This window comes from Agelaius phoeniceus, chromosome 4 (genome assembly GCF_051311805.1).
Source record: "Agelaius phoeniceus isolate bAgePho1 chromosome 4, bAgePho1.hap1, whole genome shotgun sequence".
NCBI lineage: Eukaryota > Metazoa > Chordata > Aves > Passeriformes > Icteridae > Agelaius > Agelaius phoeniceus.
This window is the reverse complement of record NC_135268.1, coordinates 319,718-335,207: the sequence shown is the minus strand read 5'-3', so window position 1 is coordinate 335,207 and position 15,490 is coordinate 319,718. Positions and strand designations below refer to the sequence as shown.

At 49.0% G+C, this 15,490-nt stretch overlaps 1 protein-coding gene and 1 long non-coding RNA gene across 2 annotated transcripts; both read left to right on the top strand.

Annotated features, from left to right (window-relative positions):
* The first annotated feature begins 4,301 nt into the window (after positions 1-4,301).
* On the top strand, positions 4,302-8,844 carry LOC129120161 (uncharacterized). The gene is made up of 7 exons (XM_077177949.1): positions 4,302-4,934; positions 5,436-5,500; positions 6,121-6,184; positions 6,443-6,469; positions 6,827-6,902; positions 7,686-7,807; positions 8,493-8,844. Exons 1-6 carry the CDS (start codon positions 4,302-4,304, stop codon positions 7,751-7,753), a joined length of 933 nt encoding a protein of 310 aa, XP_077034064.1. The 3' UTR covers positions 7,754-7,807; positions 8,493-8,844.
* Positions 8,845-11,352: 2,508 nt separating this feature from the next.
* Positions 11,353-12,009, top strand: LOC129121051 (uncharacterized). Its single transcript, XR_013181860.1, has 2 exons — positions 11,353-11,608; positions 11,736-12,009. It is a non-coding gene; the product is annotated as an uncharacterized LOC129121051 (long non-coding RNA).
* Positions 12,010-15,490: the final 3,481 nt, after the last annotated feature.

The window sequence follows — 15,490 nt, the reverse complement described above, 5'->3', positions numbered from 1 at the left end:
CCGTGGGCAGGGATGTGCTTCCATCGAGCAGCTTGCTCAGAGCCTCATCGCAGAGCACCGACGGGCCTTGAGCACTTGCAGCGATGGGGCAGCCCCAGGACCTCTGAGCAACCTGTGCCAGCCAGGTGCCAGAGGAGGAAGGAAGCCCTTCCCACCTGGAGCAGAGGCTGCGTAGCCTTGTGTCACCGAGTGTGTGAGACAGAAAGGCCCTTCCTTTCTGGAGGGGTAACAACACTCAAAGCTCTTTCTCGGGACAAGCCGAGCAATGGAAGGCCAAAGGAGCCTTCAGTTCTTCCAGCAGCTTTGGGAACAACTTGAAGGAGGAGCAGAGCTGGCCTGGTGCCTGCCGGCTCTGCAGGCAGTGGGCATGGAGAAGCTGCAGCTGCATCTGTCTTCTTGGCTGAGGCTTTATAAATGAGGCGCTTTTCTGTAGTTCCTTTTCAGGCATGACGTGCAAGTTGCCCCTAGAAGTCCAAAGGCAGCTGTTTTCTTAGCAGAAGGAAGTCAGGAGGAGGCAAAGCCAGCAGCTAAGTCTGGATAAAAAACTTGGCTAACCTCTTTTCCCCCCCTCCTCCAAACAGGCAATTGTGAAGCACTCAGCAGAGATCTGCCCGGGAGCAAAAGCAGAGCCAATCTCTGAGAAGAAGGGACGTGCGAGCTCTGGCGAGGACGGCTGCTCCCCCTGGCCTTGGTGTGGGACCTCCTGAGCTGCCATTCCTGTGGTGGGAGTGTTTCTCCTCTCCTCCAGCCAAGCCAGAGACCGCCTAGGGAAGGAGCAGGTAAGGTTGAAGTACCGAGGTGTCCCAGGTAAGAAGTGACACGGCAAAAGGAAATGGCCTCAACTTGCAGCAGGGAAAGCTTAGATTGGATTGGAGGGAAAATTTTTTCACTGAAAGGGTGCTCAGGCATAGGAGCCCAGGGAAGTCCCCATGCCTGGAGACATGTCAAGGATGTCAAGATGTGGTGTTTAGGGACCTGATTTGGGGGGGCAGCAGCTGGGCTCGATGTCCTTAGAAGGCTTTTCCAACCGCAAGGATCCTATGCTTCTGGAAAGCCTTGACCCCTCTGGCTCTAGCACAGCACCTGGATGCTGACAAAATGAGGCTGGTCCTAGAGCCTGGAGGTCCCTGTGCCACAGGGAGAGGACAAGCCGGTGTCACCTGCAGGGAGGGTCTCGTCCCCAGAGAGCAGCCAGTGACTCCGTCCCTGCCTGGGGCTCTGGGTGCGCCCTCGGGGGGCGGGGGACGACACCTGCCCTCGGGTGTCCCTCTGGGCACCTGGGAAGGGAACCAGGTCCATCCGTGCGGCAGCTGCAGGGCTTGCAGGCTTTGGGGCTTTGCAGCTGTGTGCCTTGTCACAAGGTGGCAGGGACGTGACACTGCCTGGCAACGCTGCTGGCCTCGGATCCTTGCTGCTCTCATCCTTATCCCATATGGATTTAGCAGCAATCTTCTGTCTTTGCTTTCAAACTGTCCTTGGGAGAGTTCCAAGAGAGGGTCATTAGTTATTTCAAAGCCTACATCTTTTACCTCTTGGCACTGAAGAGAAAAGACACAAACCTGCTTTGCATCCTTCTGCCTGGAAGTCCTTGTGACACACAGGGAAGGGAGGAAGGGGCTGGCCGGGGTCAGCCTCTGCTGAGCCTCAGCTCTGGCTGCTCCTGCTCACAGGGTAAAGCCAAAAGCTGTCGTGATCAAAAACGCAGGCCGCCCTTCTGACCTGAGTCACAGGGGCCGTTTCTTCTGAATGAATCAAGGTGGGAAATCATTCTTGGAGCTTCAGAAGAAAAAAAACCCCAAAACCCTAGGTACGTTTGTAAGAGTGTGTATGTACGGACATTTCCTTCGATGAAGAAGAAAATCTTAGAAATATCATGTCACGTCTGGCTTCCTAGAGAAGATCCTGAACTCTGGGCTTCTGAAAGCAAATGGCTGTGCATTTATAGGAGCGTTTCCCTTCTTTTTATGTGCCTCCCCCAGTCATCTTCTACCCTTGCCCACGGCAAGGAGAGTGCGGTGATTTGGCTGCTCCGCTCTGCCGAGGTTGTTGCAGGCTGTGTAGCAGGGAGTGAGGCCTTTTGTGGCTGCTCATCAGACATTTTCCTACAGCCTTCTCCCTGCAATGGTAAAATGAGACTTGTGTTAGCGAGCAGTCAAGTAGAGCAGGTAACATTAGAAAAGAATTGTTTCTGAGCTGCTGTTCACTAGCACGTGTTTCCCCTTTCCGGCAGAGCGCGCATCATTGCGGGCTTGGGATCGATTGAAATGCGCTAAGGAAACCAGCTCTGGGGAGGGAGGGAGGGAGGGAGGGAAATGCTCTCTTAACATGTGCCAATTCTTCTGTCAAACTTATCAGGGCAGGACAGCGTTCAGACTGAAAGTGTAAGAAGATGTGGAGGGAGACAGAGAATCTGACAGGAGCACCGGACTCACAAGTGCACGAATTTTGCTTTTGGCTTGGATTCAAACGCAGAAGTTGTAAGGAGTTTGGGAAGGAGAAGGGACATTTCAGAAGGAGAAGAAGAAAAAGAAGTTGTTGTTGTTGTTACAGCCCTGGCAAAATCTTTGGTTCTAGCTAATAAAGGAAGCTAGTTGAAATAAAAAAAAAGAAAAAAACGTGGGTTTTTTTTTTCCTTCGCTGTTGTATTCGTTGGTGGTTCGTTATATGGTGTGTTGTTTTATTTCTTGGTCTTATTAACTCTGTGTAAATAGTTTTTTGAGTGAAGCTAACTTTCTGGACGGGTTGGTTTGTATTTGAGGTAGGATAAATTTCAAGAGGTTTCTTTCCTAGACTTCTGATAGGTATTCCTGGGATTTTGGTTTTGTTTACTGTGTGTATCAACAGAGAGATTTGGTAGGGCCAGCTGGGCTGGCGTGGCCGGGGCGGGGCGCCGTGTCGACGAGTTGACGTCATTCGGCGGCACTCTGCCTGCAGTTCGCCCATGCAGACGGCAGGGGGCGCTGTGCCCGCAGTGCGCCCATGGAGACGGCAGGGGGCGCTGTATAAATAGAGTATTAAGTATAAACTATCTAAAAGAAGAAATAAAAGCTCTATGTCACCTGCAGCTGTAGAAAATTTCAGGCTCCCATGGAGGAAATAGTTTTCCTAAAATCATTACCCTTTTGGGGTTTTTTGCACTCCCCGGTAGCCTGAACGTTTCGACTGCTGCTTTTTTATCCTAAAGCCAGAATGGAAATCCCAGAGTAGAAATACAGGGAAAGAAAGAGAGAAAGAAAGAAAGAAAGAGAGACAGAGAGAGAGACAGAAAGAGAGACAGAGAGAAAGAAAGAAAGAGAGAGAGAGAGAAAGAAAGGGAGACAGAGAGAGAGACAGAAAGGGAGACAGAGAGAGAGACAGAAAGAGAGACAGAGAGAAAGAAAGAAAGAGAGAGAGAGAAAGAAAGGGAGACAGAGAGAGAGACAGAAAGAGAGACAGAGAGAAAGAAAGAAAGAGAGAGAGAGAAAGAAAGGGAGACAGAGAGAGAGACAGAAAGAGAGAGAGAGAAAGAAAGAAAGAAAGGAAGAGAGACAGAGAGAAAGAAAGAAAGAAAGGAAGAGAGACAGAGAGAAAGAAAGAGAGACAGAGAGAGACAGAAAGAGAGACAGACAGAGAGAGACAGAGAGAAAGAAAGAGAGACAGAGAGAAAGAAAGAAAGAGAGAGAGAAAGAAAGAGAGACAGAGAGAGAGACAGAAAGAAAGAGAGTGAGAGAAAGAGAGAAAGAAAGAGAGACAGACAGAAAGAGAGACAGACGGAAAGAGAGACAGAAAGAGAGACAGAAAGAGAGACAGAGAGAAAGAAAGAGAGAGAGAAAGAAAGAGAGACAGAGAGAGAGACAGAGAGAGATAGAGAGAAAGAAAGAGAGACAGAGAGAAAGAAAGAAAGAGAGAGACAGGAAGAGAGCGAGAGAAAGAAAGAAATAGAGAAAGACAGAAAGAAAGAGCGAAAGAAAGAAAAGGAAACAGGAAAGGAAGAAAAAAAAAAGAAGGAAGAGAAAGGAAGAAAAAAAATGAAAAAGGAAAAGGGTGAGAGTGAAAAAGAAAGAGCCAAAGTGGAAAAGGGGGTGAAAAACAGAGTGAAAAAAAGAAAAAAGAGTTGGAGTGGAAAAGAAAGGACATTCGGGAGGGGCGGTGCTGCCTAAGGTGCTTCCGCGCCCAGGAGCGAAGGAGCCGTTTGATCCCCTGGCGGGAGCGCAGCTCCCGGTGGCGGAGAACGGAGCGGTGGCTGTCAGTCCGAGACTCCAACTCCCGGCAGGCCCTGCGGCCGTAAAGCGCGGCGTCTGACGCAACGGCCGACGCGCCATATGAATGGCTGGCGGGCCGAGGCGGCCGCGTGCCGGGGGAGCGGGCAGCTCCCGGCGCCTGTGCCACGCGGGACGGAGCCGCGGCAGCGACGCTGGAGGGGCGAAGCCTCCGTCCGGCCGCCCGCACGGAGCCGAGCGGCGCGGAAGGGGCGTCCGCCCGGTGCCTCGGCCTCGCTCAGCGGTCCCGGTGGCGGGGGCTCGGCTCGGGCGGGGCGCGCTGCTGCCCGCCGATGGCGGAGCGCCAGGCGGTGCTTTGCTGCCGCGGGCCGGGAGCTGCAGGAGCCGCCCCGGGCGAGCGGCGCCGGGCGCTGCCGCGGTCACTGTGCGGCGGCTGCCCTCGGGCTGGCGGAGGCGCGGGAGCCGCCGAGCTGCAGCCGTCTCCCTCGGGCCGCTGCCGCTGCTGCGGGCGGGGGCGGACGAGCGGCTGCGGAGGCGGCTCCGCGGCGGGCTCAGCCTTGCGAGCAGAGAGCGCTCGACATCGCTGGCATGACACGGCTGCTGAGTGCCTCAGTGCTCGTGGCTCTTTCTTCCACGCAAACGGATGGAGCGGCATCGCTGAGCAGTAAAACACAGCGATGGCCCGGAGAATGGCGAGCGCAAGGAGCGCCGGGCAGGATCCTTCTGATGGCACAGGTGCGATCGGCAAACTCAGCCCCTTGTGGCCCTGCCCTCCCGACCCCCAGGGGAAATGCTCTCCAGCCTCGAGCTGCTGAGAGACAAAACGTGTGATTTGACACTAGGGTCCGGAAAAGGTTTCCGTTTAGATTAGCAAATGCCTCAATTGTTCTCGGTTACATCCTAGGATCGGTTTTAGGCAGTGACTTTCTACCGCTTGTCGGATTTTCTTGTGCAATGGTAAGAAAATAGGCAGGTCTGATACTGGTTTCGCTTTTTTTCTACTTCATGTTCCATGAGCTGCTTTTATCCAAGCAATTGTTTTAAAGTTCTACTGTAGGCGTTTATGGTTCACTTTTTTTTTTTTTTTTTTTTTTTCCTCTAAATCGGCAGTAAATATAGCTGAGTAAAATTACCTTGGTTTTCTTCCTTCTTAAATGTTTTTATTGATAATCCTATTTGAATATGCAGAACACGTGGGTATGTCCTGTAATATATCCTAGCTTTTCTTGTTTACAGGGTACTCAGAAAATATTTTTCCCTTCGAGTCCCACTGAAACATTCTCCGTGCAATGTCCGTTAAGGTCTGTGTTTGCAAATAAGCCACCATCAGCTGAGATATTTGCCTGTGTACCTTTTCCTGTCATTCAGAGCTTGCGTTCTGTGGTTTTTATGATAAACCTATCAAACTTGCGAAACCGTTTTGCAAGTCTTAACCGTTGAAGGCAGCAAGAAGTGGTTTTAAAGCCTGTTCTTGAGCAGACAAAGGGAAAAAGTGTGAATTTGCTGCTGAACTTGTCCTTTTTCATTTGACGTGCCTTGAATTATTTAGGAAGAGAGAGCACTAGAAAAAAGAGAGAAATAGAATTGGTTCTTGAGCCTTCCTAAAATGCTCCCCGTGATTCCGTGTGGAGCCAAAGTGAAGGGTGATGGAACAGAGCCCCTGTGCTTTAGAAGGAAATCAATTTCAACCTGATCTCCACCCTGAGTCTCCCTAATTTCTGTTTTTAAAATGCAAACTCAGTTTAGGAAGTGTTGGGAGTTAGTATTTTGGGGAAGAAATGGCAGTTGCACAAACCGTTCCATTTCCCAGAGGCTCTGGGAAGGATTCATTTTGTAAGCGCTGTAACTGCCATCGGTTGGGGGTTCGGGGTTGGAATGTGCACTTGCCCTCCTATAAAGCACTCGTTCATTTGCATTTCAGTGCCAGGAGTCTGGAGAAACTGGAGAAGAGCCCAAGAGACATTTTTCATCCTGAGATACAAAAGGTAGGAAGTGACTTTTTTTGGTTTGGTTCTTTTTCTTTATGATTTCCTGGAAATAGAAGTAATTAAGTATAGATCCTACTGGTTTGTTTCTTCCAGTAGCTAATAAGAATAATAATAATAAGAATCTAATACTACTTAAACTGTCTCTTTATCCATTGAACTGGCCATTTCAAATCCAAACTTCTAAACACCAATAAAACCATCATCCTTGTAGAATCTTTAATAGGAGGGGGCTAAAGATGCTGTTTCTGTTGACAGGATTTATTGGTTCTTGAAGGGCAAGAGGTGAGTACAAGCCTAACTACTTCTTGCTCACAGACCCGTCCGGTGAATACGGCTTTGTATTTTGATGGGCTTTTGATGACTTCTAAATCAATTGCTCGTTACAGTAAAAATAAGTCCTGTTTTTTTGAACCTGACAGCAAAAATAACTTGAAGCACCAACTAAATAATAATAGATCACCAATTTAAGTTAATGATTTTATGCTATACTATCAAAGTCTAAAGGTAAATCATTATGTATTAGGAGATGGTATAAAATGTATGTTCTAATGTGTAGGATGTATGCAAAGATTAGAGGAAACAAATTTTTATGTCTTCTGTTTGACTGTTTACCAAATAATATTTGGTTTTATTTTCCAGGGATCGGTGAATTTTAAATTTGGAGTCCTCTATGCTAAGGATGGTCAGCTTACAGGTGATGAAATGTTCAGTCACGGTGAGTTTTCCACCTTCTCCTTAATTGTTTTGCTCATCTGAAAAAAAAAAAAAAAAAAAGGCAAGTTAAAAAAGGTATGTTTATTATTTGTTACCCTGTTCTGATCGTTTCCTCAGTATTTGCTGGAGCTCTGCTTACCCAAGCTTTGGGTAAAACAAGCTTTGGGTTCCTTCTGTCCCACTGGGTGTTGCGCAGTTTGGTTGCATCTGGTGAAATTCACCCTGAGCCCTTACAGAACCAGCTCAAACCAGGTGAGAGCCATTCGCAGCTCTCTCAGGACACCCGGAGGAGGATGGGTGACGTTTCTGAGCATCTGGCAAGTGCACTTCTATCAAAACTCGGCCTGTGACATTGCTGGGGAAAACCCTTCTGTATCCTGAAGGGTTCCTCAAAGTCTGTTGAGGATCCAGTTAGCAGTTGCTCACCTGGATGGTTCCAGCTCCTCAAGCTAACACTTGTACTCTTGCCCTGTAGTTTAGATCTATTGTAGTTTTGGTATTTTGCAAGATTTTACGTCTTTGGACAATAACGTGCATTTCACTCTTTGGAACCTCTCGGATCGTGCTTTGGTGCAGCACCACCTAATGGGACACTTGGCTGCTGTGCTGAAGGGCTTGGTTACTGGAATTGTAAATCCCGGAGAGTTTGTAAGTCTTCTGTCCCCAGGGAGGTGTCACGCTTTGTTCACCGTTGCTCTGTTTGTCGGGTGCTGCTTCTCGTCGGAGGTATTAACTTCAAACTGCCCTGTTCTTTTTTAACTTTTTTTCCTGGTTCTCTCCGTAGGGCAGGGAAGGACTCTCGTATCCCGGTCGTCAGACTCAGCGCTGCCCGAGAAGATACAGAGACTGTAAAAATCATAAGGAGCAACTAGGACTGCAGAGGAAACAAACTGGAGAGAACAAAAGGTGATATTGTTCTCCTTAGCCTGGATTAGAAACATCCACTGCGCTTTGATGCCGGTGGCTGCCAGGGGCTCGTTAGGTCTCTTGAGGCAGGTGTAGGTGTTCACTTGTAGGTTTTCTCTCTGGACAAGTCAATTCAGACTTTGCTAAGCTTATATTTGAAAATTACTCTCTAGTTCAGTCCAGCATGACATTTTTGAATGTTGTAAAAAAAAAACATGTTACTTTGAATTTGCTAATGATGCGAAGCCTTAGGGAAAAATAAGATTTTGGTGTCAGGAGATAGGGGAAGAATTTAGTGGGGACGTTAGACTGGCGTAAAGCCTGCTTTAAGCTGGACTGGCACACTGGCAGATCCCCTATCCAGCAGGAGTGCTTAGATTAGCCCGGGTGCTGCCCATTGTTTCTGTAGGAATAAATGTTTCCTGGCCTTCAGAAGTAAGCTGCTTTGAAAACCTGGAAGCTGCAGTACGGTGACAATCCACGTGCTTGGGATTCAAAGGAGATTTCAGAAGGGTGATGGGCTTTTGTCTTTTCCTACAAGTCCATGTAATCCTACGGAGGAGTTTTTAATTGCGTGCTGCCGAGTCATCCATCAGAGCCCTGTTGTACCGATCATCGTGCAAATACAAAACAAAAAATCAGAGCCTGTCCCAGCCCCTTGGAGCCCAGCCCATTATTTCCTCAGGCTGCCTCTGTGTGCCATTGATACTCACCACGGGAGCGAGCTGAGGGTGGCTGCAGCTGTTGGGAGCAAACTCTTTCTCGGCACACAGCAATAGAACTGGGACGACGCCTGGGCCAGCGCCTCTCTGCTCTCGTCTCCCCAATCTCCAGCAGAGCAGCTCCGGCCCATCCGGGTGTGCGTGACCCAGTTCCCGATGGTCTGAACGCGCTGGGCAGCGCTCGGCTGCTGTGGGGGTTCAGGGAAGGCAGAGTGTGCATCATCATCCTCCTGAACCTAAGACAAACCCAAGGGAGAAGCCATAGGGTGGCAATCAGTCGCATCCATGCTAAATAAAACTCGCAGGTGTTTGTAAGGATTGTTTCTGCTTGTTCTTTGTTGTGCTTCTGTGCTTAGAAAGCGTCCCTTGAAAATGAGTTCAGTTCATCACTGGAACCTTTGTTTGCAGACCCTCACTGAGCAGAATTTGTTGCAGACTCGGTGCACGCTGTGCTGCCCTCCTGGGAGTGTGAGGAGCTCCAGCGTGCTACTTTGTGCTTTAGGACACTCTGAGGGATTTATTCCTTTTGGGATCCACGATGAGAATTCCCAAGAGAGGTAGTAATAAGGTATGAGATTGGAAAAAAGCCTGTGTCCTTGGAATGTTGTTGTTGTTGTCAAAAGTTAATTTTTCCTTCTTCCTTAGCCAGTAGTCAGCTTTTTGCTTTATTTTTGTGGTATCAGTATTTGATTGTTTAAAAAATTGCTTCAGAAGAACTGCAGTGGCTGGCCACCAGGACCTTGTTCAGATTTGTCTATTTGCTTGTAGCTAAAACGTTTCCATATTGTTTATCATTCTATTGAAGAAACTGCTGCCCAGTCAACTAAGAACTGAACATCTCTCTGTCTGGGACATGGGGAGAGGATTTAGGTCATGTCTTTGTTTCCAGAAAAAAGTTCCAGTGTAGTTTCTAACTAGAGGAAAAGGGGGGGGTGCAGACTCGGGGCTCTGATGCCGTTGGGGGCACCCCGAGGTGCCCAGGAGAGGGAGCCCCACTGCGGTGCAGGAGCAGGTATGTTATCACGTACTAGAAAGCAAATTATAAATAGAAGTATGAAAATTATAAATATAAAAATATTTTTAAGTCGTTAAAAAAAGCGGGTTTTTTTACTTGTCAATAGGCAAGGTTTTGATGATAAAAATTATAAATACAAACAATATAAAGGTAGAAATCTAAGTCTAGAAATATAAATACATACAGAAAGTTTAAAACTAGAAGAAAAAATCAGTTGCAGCAGTAGATGCAATACATAATATTAAATAGATGTCTAGAATTTTATAGATATTATAGATAATTATAATAGATTGCATCAAAAGAAACTATAAATAAAAATGTGAATATAATTATACAAAGTATAAACAAAAATATTTCAATATCGTTTAAAAGAAGGCGCTTTTTTATTTATTTGGTTAGAGATGGGGCTTTTATTTGAAATAATAGAAGTATCATAGAAATACAAATCCAACTAGAGAAAGATACAATCGATAGAGGAGGATATTTCTAAAACCACAACCGAACGCCGCCGCCTTCGGGGGAATCGCACGAGCTCGGCCGAAGCAAGGCGAGAGCGGCCGACCCTGACGGCCTCGAGCGAACCGAGGCGAGGCTTCCGAGGCTGCCTGAAGCGAAGCGAGCCGAGCTCAGGCGAAGCGAGCCTGCTGCTCTCGTGCGCGCTGCTTAGCGCCAGTGCGCTCCCAGCCTAATGAGCTCCTGCCCGAGCCCGCGCTCCCGGTCGTGTCCGCGCCGTGGCCGGGCCGCCCGCGGGACGCGGCAGCGGGAGAGCCCCGAGCCGGGCGAGCTGAACGGGAGGCGGCGGCGCTTGCCCGCCCGCCGTCGGGGAGCCGAGGCGAGGCGAGCGGAGCCGAGGCGCGCCGAAGGCACAGAGCGGCTGGGAGTTGGGCCGAAGCGAGGCGAGCTCGGCCGAAGAGGCGAATGCAGGCGCCAAGAGCCGAGTTGAGGCGCCAAGAGCCGACTGGAGCCGAGCGTCTCCGGAGCGAGCCGAGCTCCGCCGAGCGCCGCAGCATCCCGGGCAGGGCGAGGCGCCGGGCCGGGCTCGGGGTGCAGCCGGGGCTCTGGGAGGCTTCCCCGCCTGTCCCTCTCTCTAGCCCTCCTTCCTTCTCCCCGTCTTCGCCTTCTCTCGCTCCCTTTCCCCCATTCCCTCTCCCCCCGCAAAGCCGGCTCCTTCCTGTCCTGTCCCTAGCCCGCTACTCCCTTCTGTTCCCCCTGTCTCCTTCCTCTGCCCAGCCTCCCTGTACCCTCGTCCCGGGCTTTCCCTTCCCGTGCCGCTTTCCTGCACAGCCCGAGCTCCCTCGCCGCCCTTTCTCGTGCCCTGCTCTCGCTCCTCTCTTCCCGTGCCCCCTTTCCTTCTTTGCCCCGCAGCCGCGGGGCTCGGGCTGCCGGAGAATAAAGCCCCGAGGGCCGGAGCCCGGCGCCCCTGGGCCCTTGCGGGAGTCCCCGCGCGGGGCCGGAGGCTCTCGGCGGATCCCCCCGTGCCGCTCAAGCAGCGCGGCCGACAGCGCCGGAGCTGCGGCTTTGCCGGCATCGCGCTGAGAGCGGCCCCCGCTCCGTGCCGGGCCGTCGCCGCCGTCTGTGCCGCTCCCTCTCTCGCTGCCCCTGGCCCGTGACAGCGAGGCTGGGCAGGAACCTCAAGCCTTCTGGGGGCTGCTCCCCCTTTCTTGTTGCAGCAGAATCCCTTGCTGGGGCCATGCACGTGTGGGAAGGGCTTGGGGGAAGCGCTGCGCTGCTGTCCAGGGCAGTCGGACTCGTTCTGAGCCTTCTTTGGGGGTCAGGGAAAGGGGGGGTGAAGGCTCGGGGCTCTGATGCCGTTGGGGGCAGCCCAAGGTGCCCAGGAGAGGGAGCCCCACGGCGGTGCAGGAGCAGGTGGGGGGCGGGCGAGGGGCGGGGGTCACGCTGGGTGCCGTCCCCCAGAGGGACCCAAAGCTGCCACCAAATGCACAGGGAAATTGCATTCCAATGTCTTGGAACAGAGGCTCATCGGAAGTTCTCTCAGCTATCCAAGGCACGGAGCCCTGGAGCCAAGGCAGCCTGAGCTGCTGCGTGCTTGCTGTGAGCCTTGAGGTGAGCGCGCATCATTCCGGCCTGGGATCGATTGAAATGCGCTAAGGAAACCAGCTCTGGGGAGGGAGGGAGGCAGGGAGGGAAATGCTCTCTTAACATGTGCCAATGCTTCTGTCAAACTCATCAGGGCAGGACAGCGTTCAGACTGAAAGTGTAAGAAGATGTGGAGTGAGACAGAGAATCTGACAGGAGCATCGGACTCACAAGTGCACGAATTTTGCAGAGCGCCGCTTGGATTTAAACTCAGAAGTTGTAAGGAATTTGGGAGGGAGAAGGGACATTTCAGAAGGAGAAGAAGGAGAAGATGTTACAGTCCTGGCAAAACCTTTTGTTCTGGCTAATAAAAGAAGTTAGTTTAAAAAATAAAAAATAAAATTTAAAAAGTGTTTTTTTTTCCTTCACTGTTGTATTCGTTGGTGGTTCGTTATATGGTGTGTTGTTTTATTTCTTGGTCTTATTAACTCTGTGTAAATAGTTTTTTGAGTGAAGCTAACTTTCTGGACGGGTTGGTTTGGATTTGAGGTAGGATTAATTTCAAGAGGTTTCTTTCCTAGACTTCTGATAGGTATTCCTGGGATTTTGGTTTTGTTGTTTACTGCATGTATCAACAGAGAGATTTGGTAGGGCCAGCTGGGCTGCTGGAGTTTTGGGTGTTAATTTATGAGATGGCTTTTGTTCAATGCAGTTTTGAATTGTTGAATTGTTGAAAGGGTTTTTAATGTAGTGGTTTTAAGGCGGTTTTTAAGAATTGTTTGTATCGTTTCACGTTGTTTGTAGTTGGTGTATGATCAGGGATATGGTGGAACTTCTTGAACGTTCTGGTATTAGTGTTCCTAAGTTCCGATTTCTTTCTGGTTTGATTTTTTTTTTTTTTAGTTTTATTTTTTGAGACAGGGGCATTTATATGGTGGGGTTTTATAGGCAATATGTTTTTAAATTTGGGTAGTGATATTTTTTAGTATTTTAATAGTATAGATTTTTTATTTTCATGCTTTTTTTAAATTTTAAAATAATTTTTAAAGATTATTGGTTATTATTTGTGGGTTAGCATAAATGTAGAGCTTTGGGGGCTTTTTTTAGTAATGTTTAGGGTCAGTTGTAGGGTTTTGAGTTTAGTGAGTTGGTTTGATTTTTTTAATTGGTGTTTGTTTTTACTAGCAGTTCTGTCATTTTCCATGTGTATCTGAGTCTTTTGGGGTTTTGAGCCATTGGTTTAGGAGGAAGTTTATGATGAGAATGTACAGAGCTTTTGGGCTAGTTATAGTGGGATTTAAAGTTTCTTTACAGTTAGGTTGGTTTGAGTTTTCCTTAGGGTTAAATGTCGTGGGGTCTTTGTTCTGTTAGTCCTAGAAATAGGTTTTGTTTGGATACGCTGCGATGGGATGAGCGTGGGCTGCGTACCGGTGCTGACGAAGGTGCGGTATTTTTGTGGTTCTGATGTGTTGGGTTAATGAATTGATATGGTCTAATATATAGATTAACGTAGAAATAAATACAAATATAAAAATAAATATAAAATGATAGTGGTAAACATAAATATAGAAAACAGATAAATATAAAAAACTATAATATATAGTATATTATTGTAACACACCATAATATATATAAATGATGGTCTATTTTATATATATATATATCTAAAGATATATAAATATAGATTGTAAATATAAAAATATTTAAATACAGTTAAAATAAATTGGGGTTTTTTTGATTTGATTTGGTTATAGGCTGGGGTTTTTTATAAATAATATAAATAACATAAAAATAGAAATACAAATATACAAATATATATTATATATACTGATATCTATAAATATTTATTATAAATAAATATAAGAAATATACAATATAAAAATGATATATCTATTTTCATATTATTTATATTATTTATAGAAAACCCCCTCCTCTGTGCAGTCTGTCACAGTTGCCCACAGTCTGTCGTGCTGCTTACAGAAGTGCCAAAAGCCAAAACCTTGAGGAACAGACCTTAATGTGACTCTATAAATGGCTTTAATAATCCCCTCCTTTCTTGTTTTCTTTTTGAGGCAATCCTGATTGCCTTTGGTTTTCTCCAGCCAGAGTTAATCCAAAATCTGTCTCTTCAGGCCCCTTTCTGGCCTTGCCTAGAGCACAGCACACTTTGTTCCCCCTTGAATGTTTCTCCTGGCTGGTGAGGCCATGAAAGGAGTGGGAGATGATGTGAGAGGAGCTCATTGCGGGGCAATTGCAGAGTTCCTCGCTCTCCCCTGTGCAATAAGGAGGGGAGCAGTGCCCAGCAGGCAGACGATGGAACGAGTGGAGATGCCTTGTGAGGAAGGCAGAAGGAATTAATGTCTGCAGGAGCCCAGGGAGCGCTGGGGCTGTAACTGGGAGATGCACAGCAGACATTCTCCCCACACAGGGCAGGGCCGGTTTCTCCTGTTTCTGGGCAATGCCGGGGTGGCTGTCACTGCTGCTGCCACTGGAACTCTCAGCCCAGGGCTCAGGCCAGCGCCAGCAATCATCTCTGCCAGCTCATGGGCATTGCTGAATGTCTCCTGTGCTGCTCAGTGACGCTCAGCAGCCTCCGTTCTGCTCAAAATCATTTCAGTGGGAGCTATGAGGCACAAAAATGCTGAGACCGATTTCACAGAGCCACCTGTCCCTCGTGAGTGCAGGGTGCAATCCCAGCAGAGCAGGGGCAGCTCTCCCTGGCTGTGCTTTCTCTCAGCACCTGAATGACCCTCAGTGGTTGGCAGGAAAGGGGCTCCAGTAAAGTGCCTCCTTTCTCCTCTTCCTGGAGTCCCAGCTGCAGAAAGAACTGAGCAGTGGGGTGCAATCCTTGTTTGAAATGGCTGAGAATGAACCTCGATCCCAGCCTCAGAACTGAGCCCCGATCGTTGCGTTTGCCTTCTCCTGGGTGCGCTGCAGTCGCTGCCGTGCCCCAGGGCAGGGATTTGTGTGCCAGCCTTAGCAGGCTGAAGTGTTGGAGATCTCTGGGTGGGCAGGAAATGGAATGGGCTGCCTTGGCCGCACCTGCTCCTGCCAGCTGGATCCAATATCCATGGGGGACTTTGCAGGCACCGCGTGCGTCAGTCCCGCTCCTTAGGACAGGCTCCCAGCTCTGCCCTGGCACTGATCCGGGAGCTCTGGGACACCAAGGGTTTGGAGCGGCCCCTGAGCCTCGGCAATGCCTGCAGGGCTGGAGGCTTCCCTGGGCCAGGGCAGGGAATCCCTGCTCGTTCCCAGGCGGGAATGCCCGGGCTGGAGCAGCTGGGAGGCGTGGCCCATGGAAAGCGACGCGAGCTAAAGGCCGAGAGCTCCGGGGAAAGCAGCGGCTGCCAAGGGAGCTGAGCCAGAGGCAGCCCGGGCAGGGCAGAGGATGGGAATCCTGAAAGGTGAACGCGCCCAGGCCGGCAAAGGGCAGAAAGCAAAAGTCCAAGCCAGCAAAAGACAACGTAAACCGTGGAGATAAAAAGACTCTTGAATTTGCCTTTTCATAATAAAATAAATCCAGCTGGAACAACATCAATAAAAGCAGTGGGAAGGATCATAGCAACAGGTGGGGTTTTGCTCAGCTCTGCTTTGCTTTGATTCCACTACAAAAGATCAAGGCTTCTCAGGAAGATGGAAATGAACACATAGGTTGATCCAAGAGCAGTGAAAAGTGGGAATGAGGCACTTTTAGCCCCAGGAATGGCTCTGCCCTTGTGCGCTAAGAGAGCTTCAGCAGCAATTCCCGCTTTGGTGACATTTTCCAACAACGTGGATTTTCTACAGGGGCAGACTTGGAAAAGAGCAACTCCACGTTGAGATCATGTTGAGAGCTGCTCATGAGTGTCACAGCTGCAGCTCCCCAGAAGCTGAACTGTTCACTGCAGAAAGAAGGAGAGGCAATTTGTT

Bases quoted from the DNA above. Each gene is read 5' to 3' on its own strand.
- LOC129120161 (XM_077177949.1), top strand. From the start codon at position 4,302: ATGAATGGCTGGCGGGCCGAGGCGGCCGCGTGCCGGGGGAGCGGGCAG. The intron at 6,470-6,826 runs GTGAGTACAAGC...TTTATTTTCCAG, and splicing joins TGGTTCTTGAAGGGCAAGAG to GGATCGGTGAATTTTAAATT. The intron at 6,903-7,685 runs GTGAGTTTTCCA...TTCTCTCCGTAG, and splicing joins TGATGAAATGTTCAGTCACG to GGCAGGGAAGGACTCTCGTA.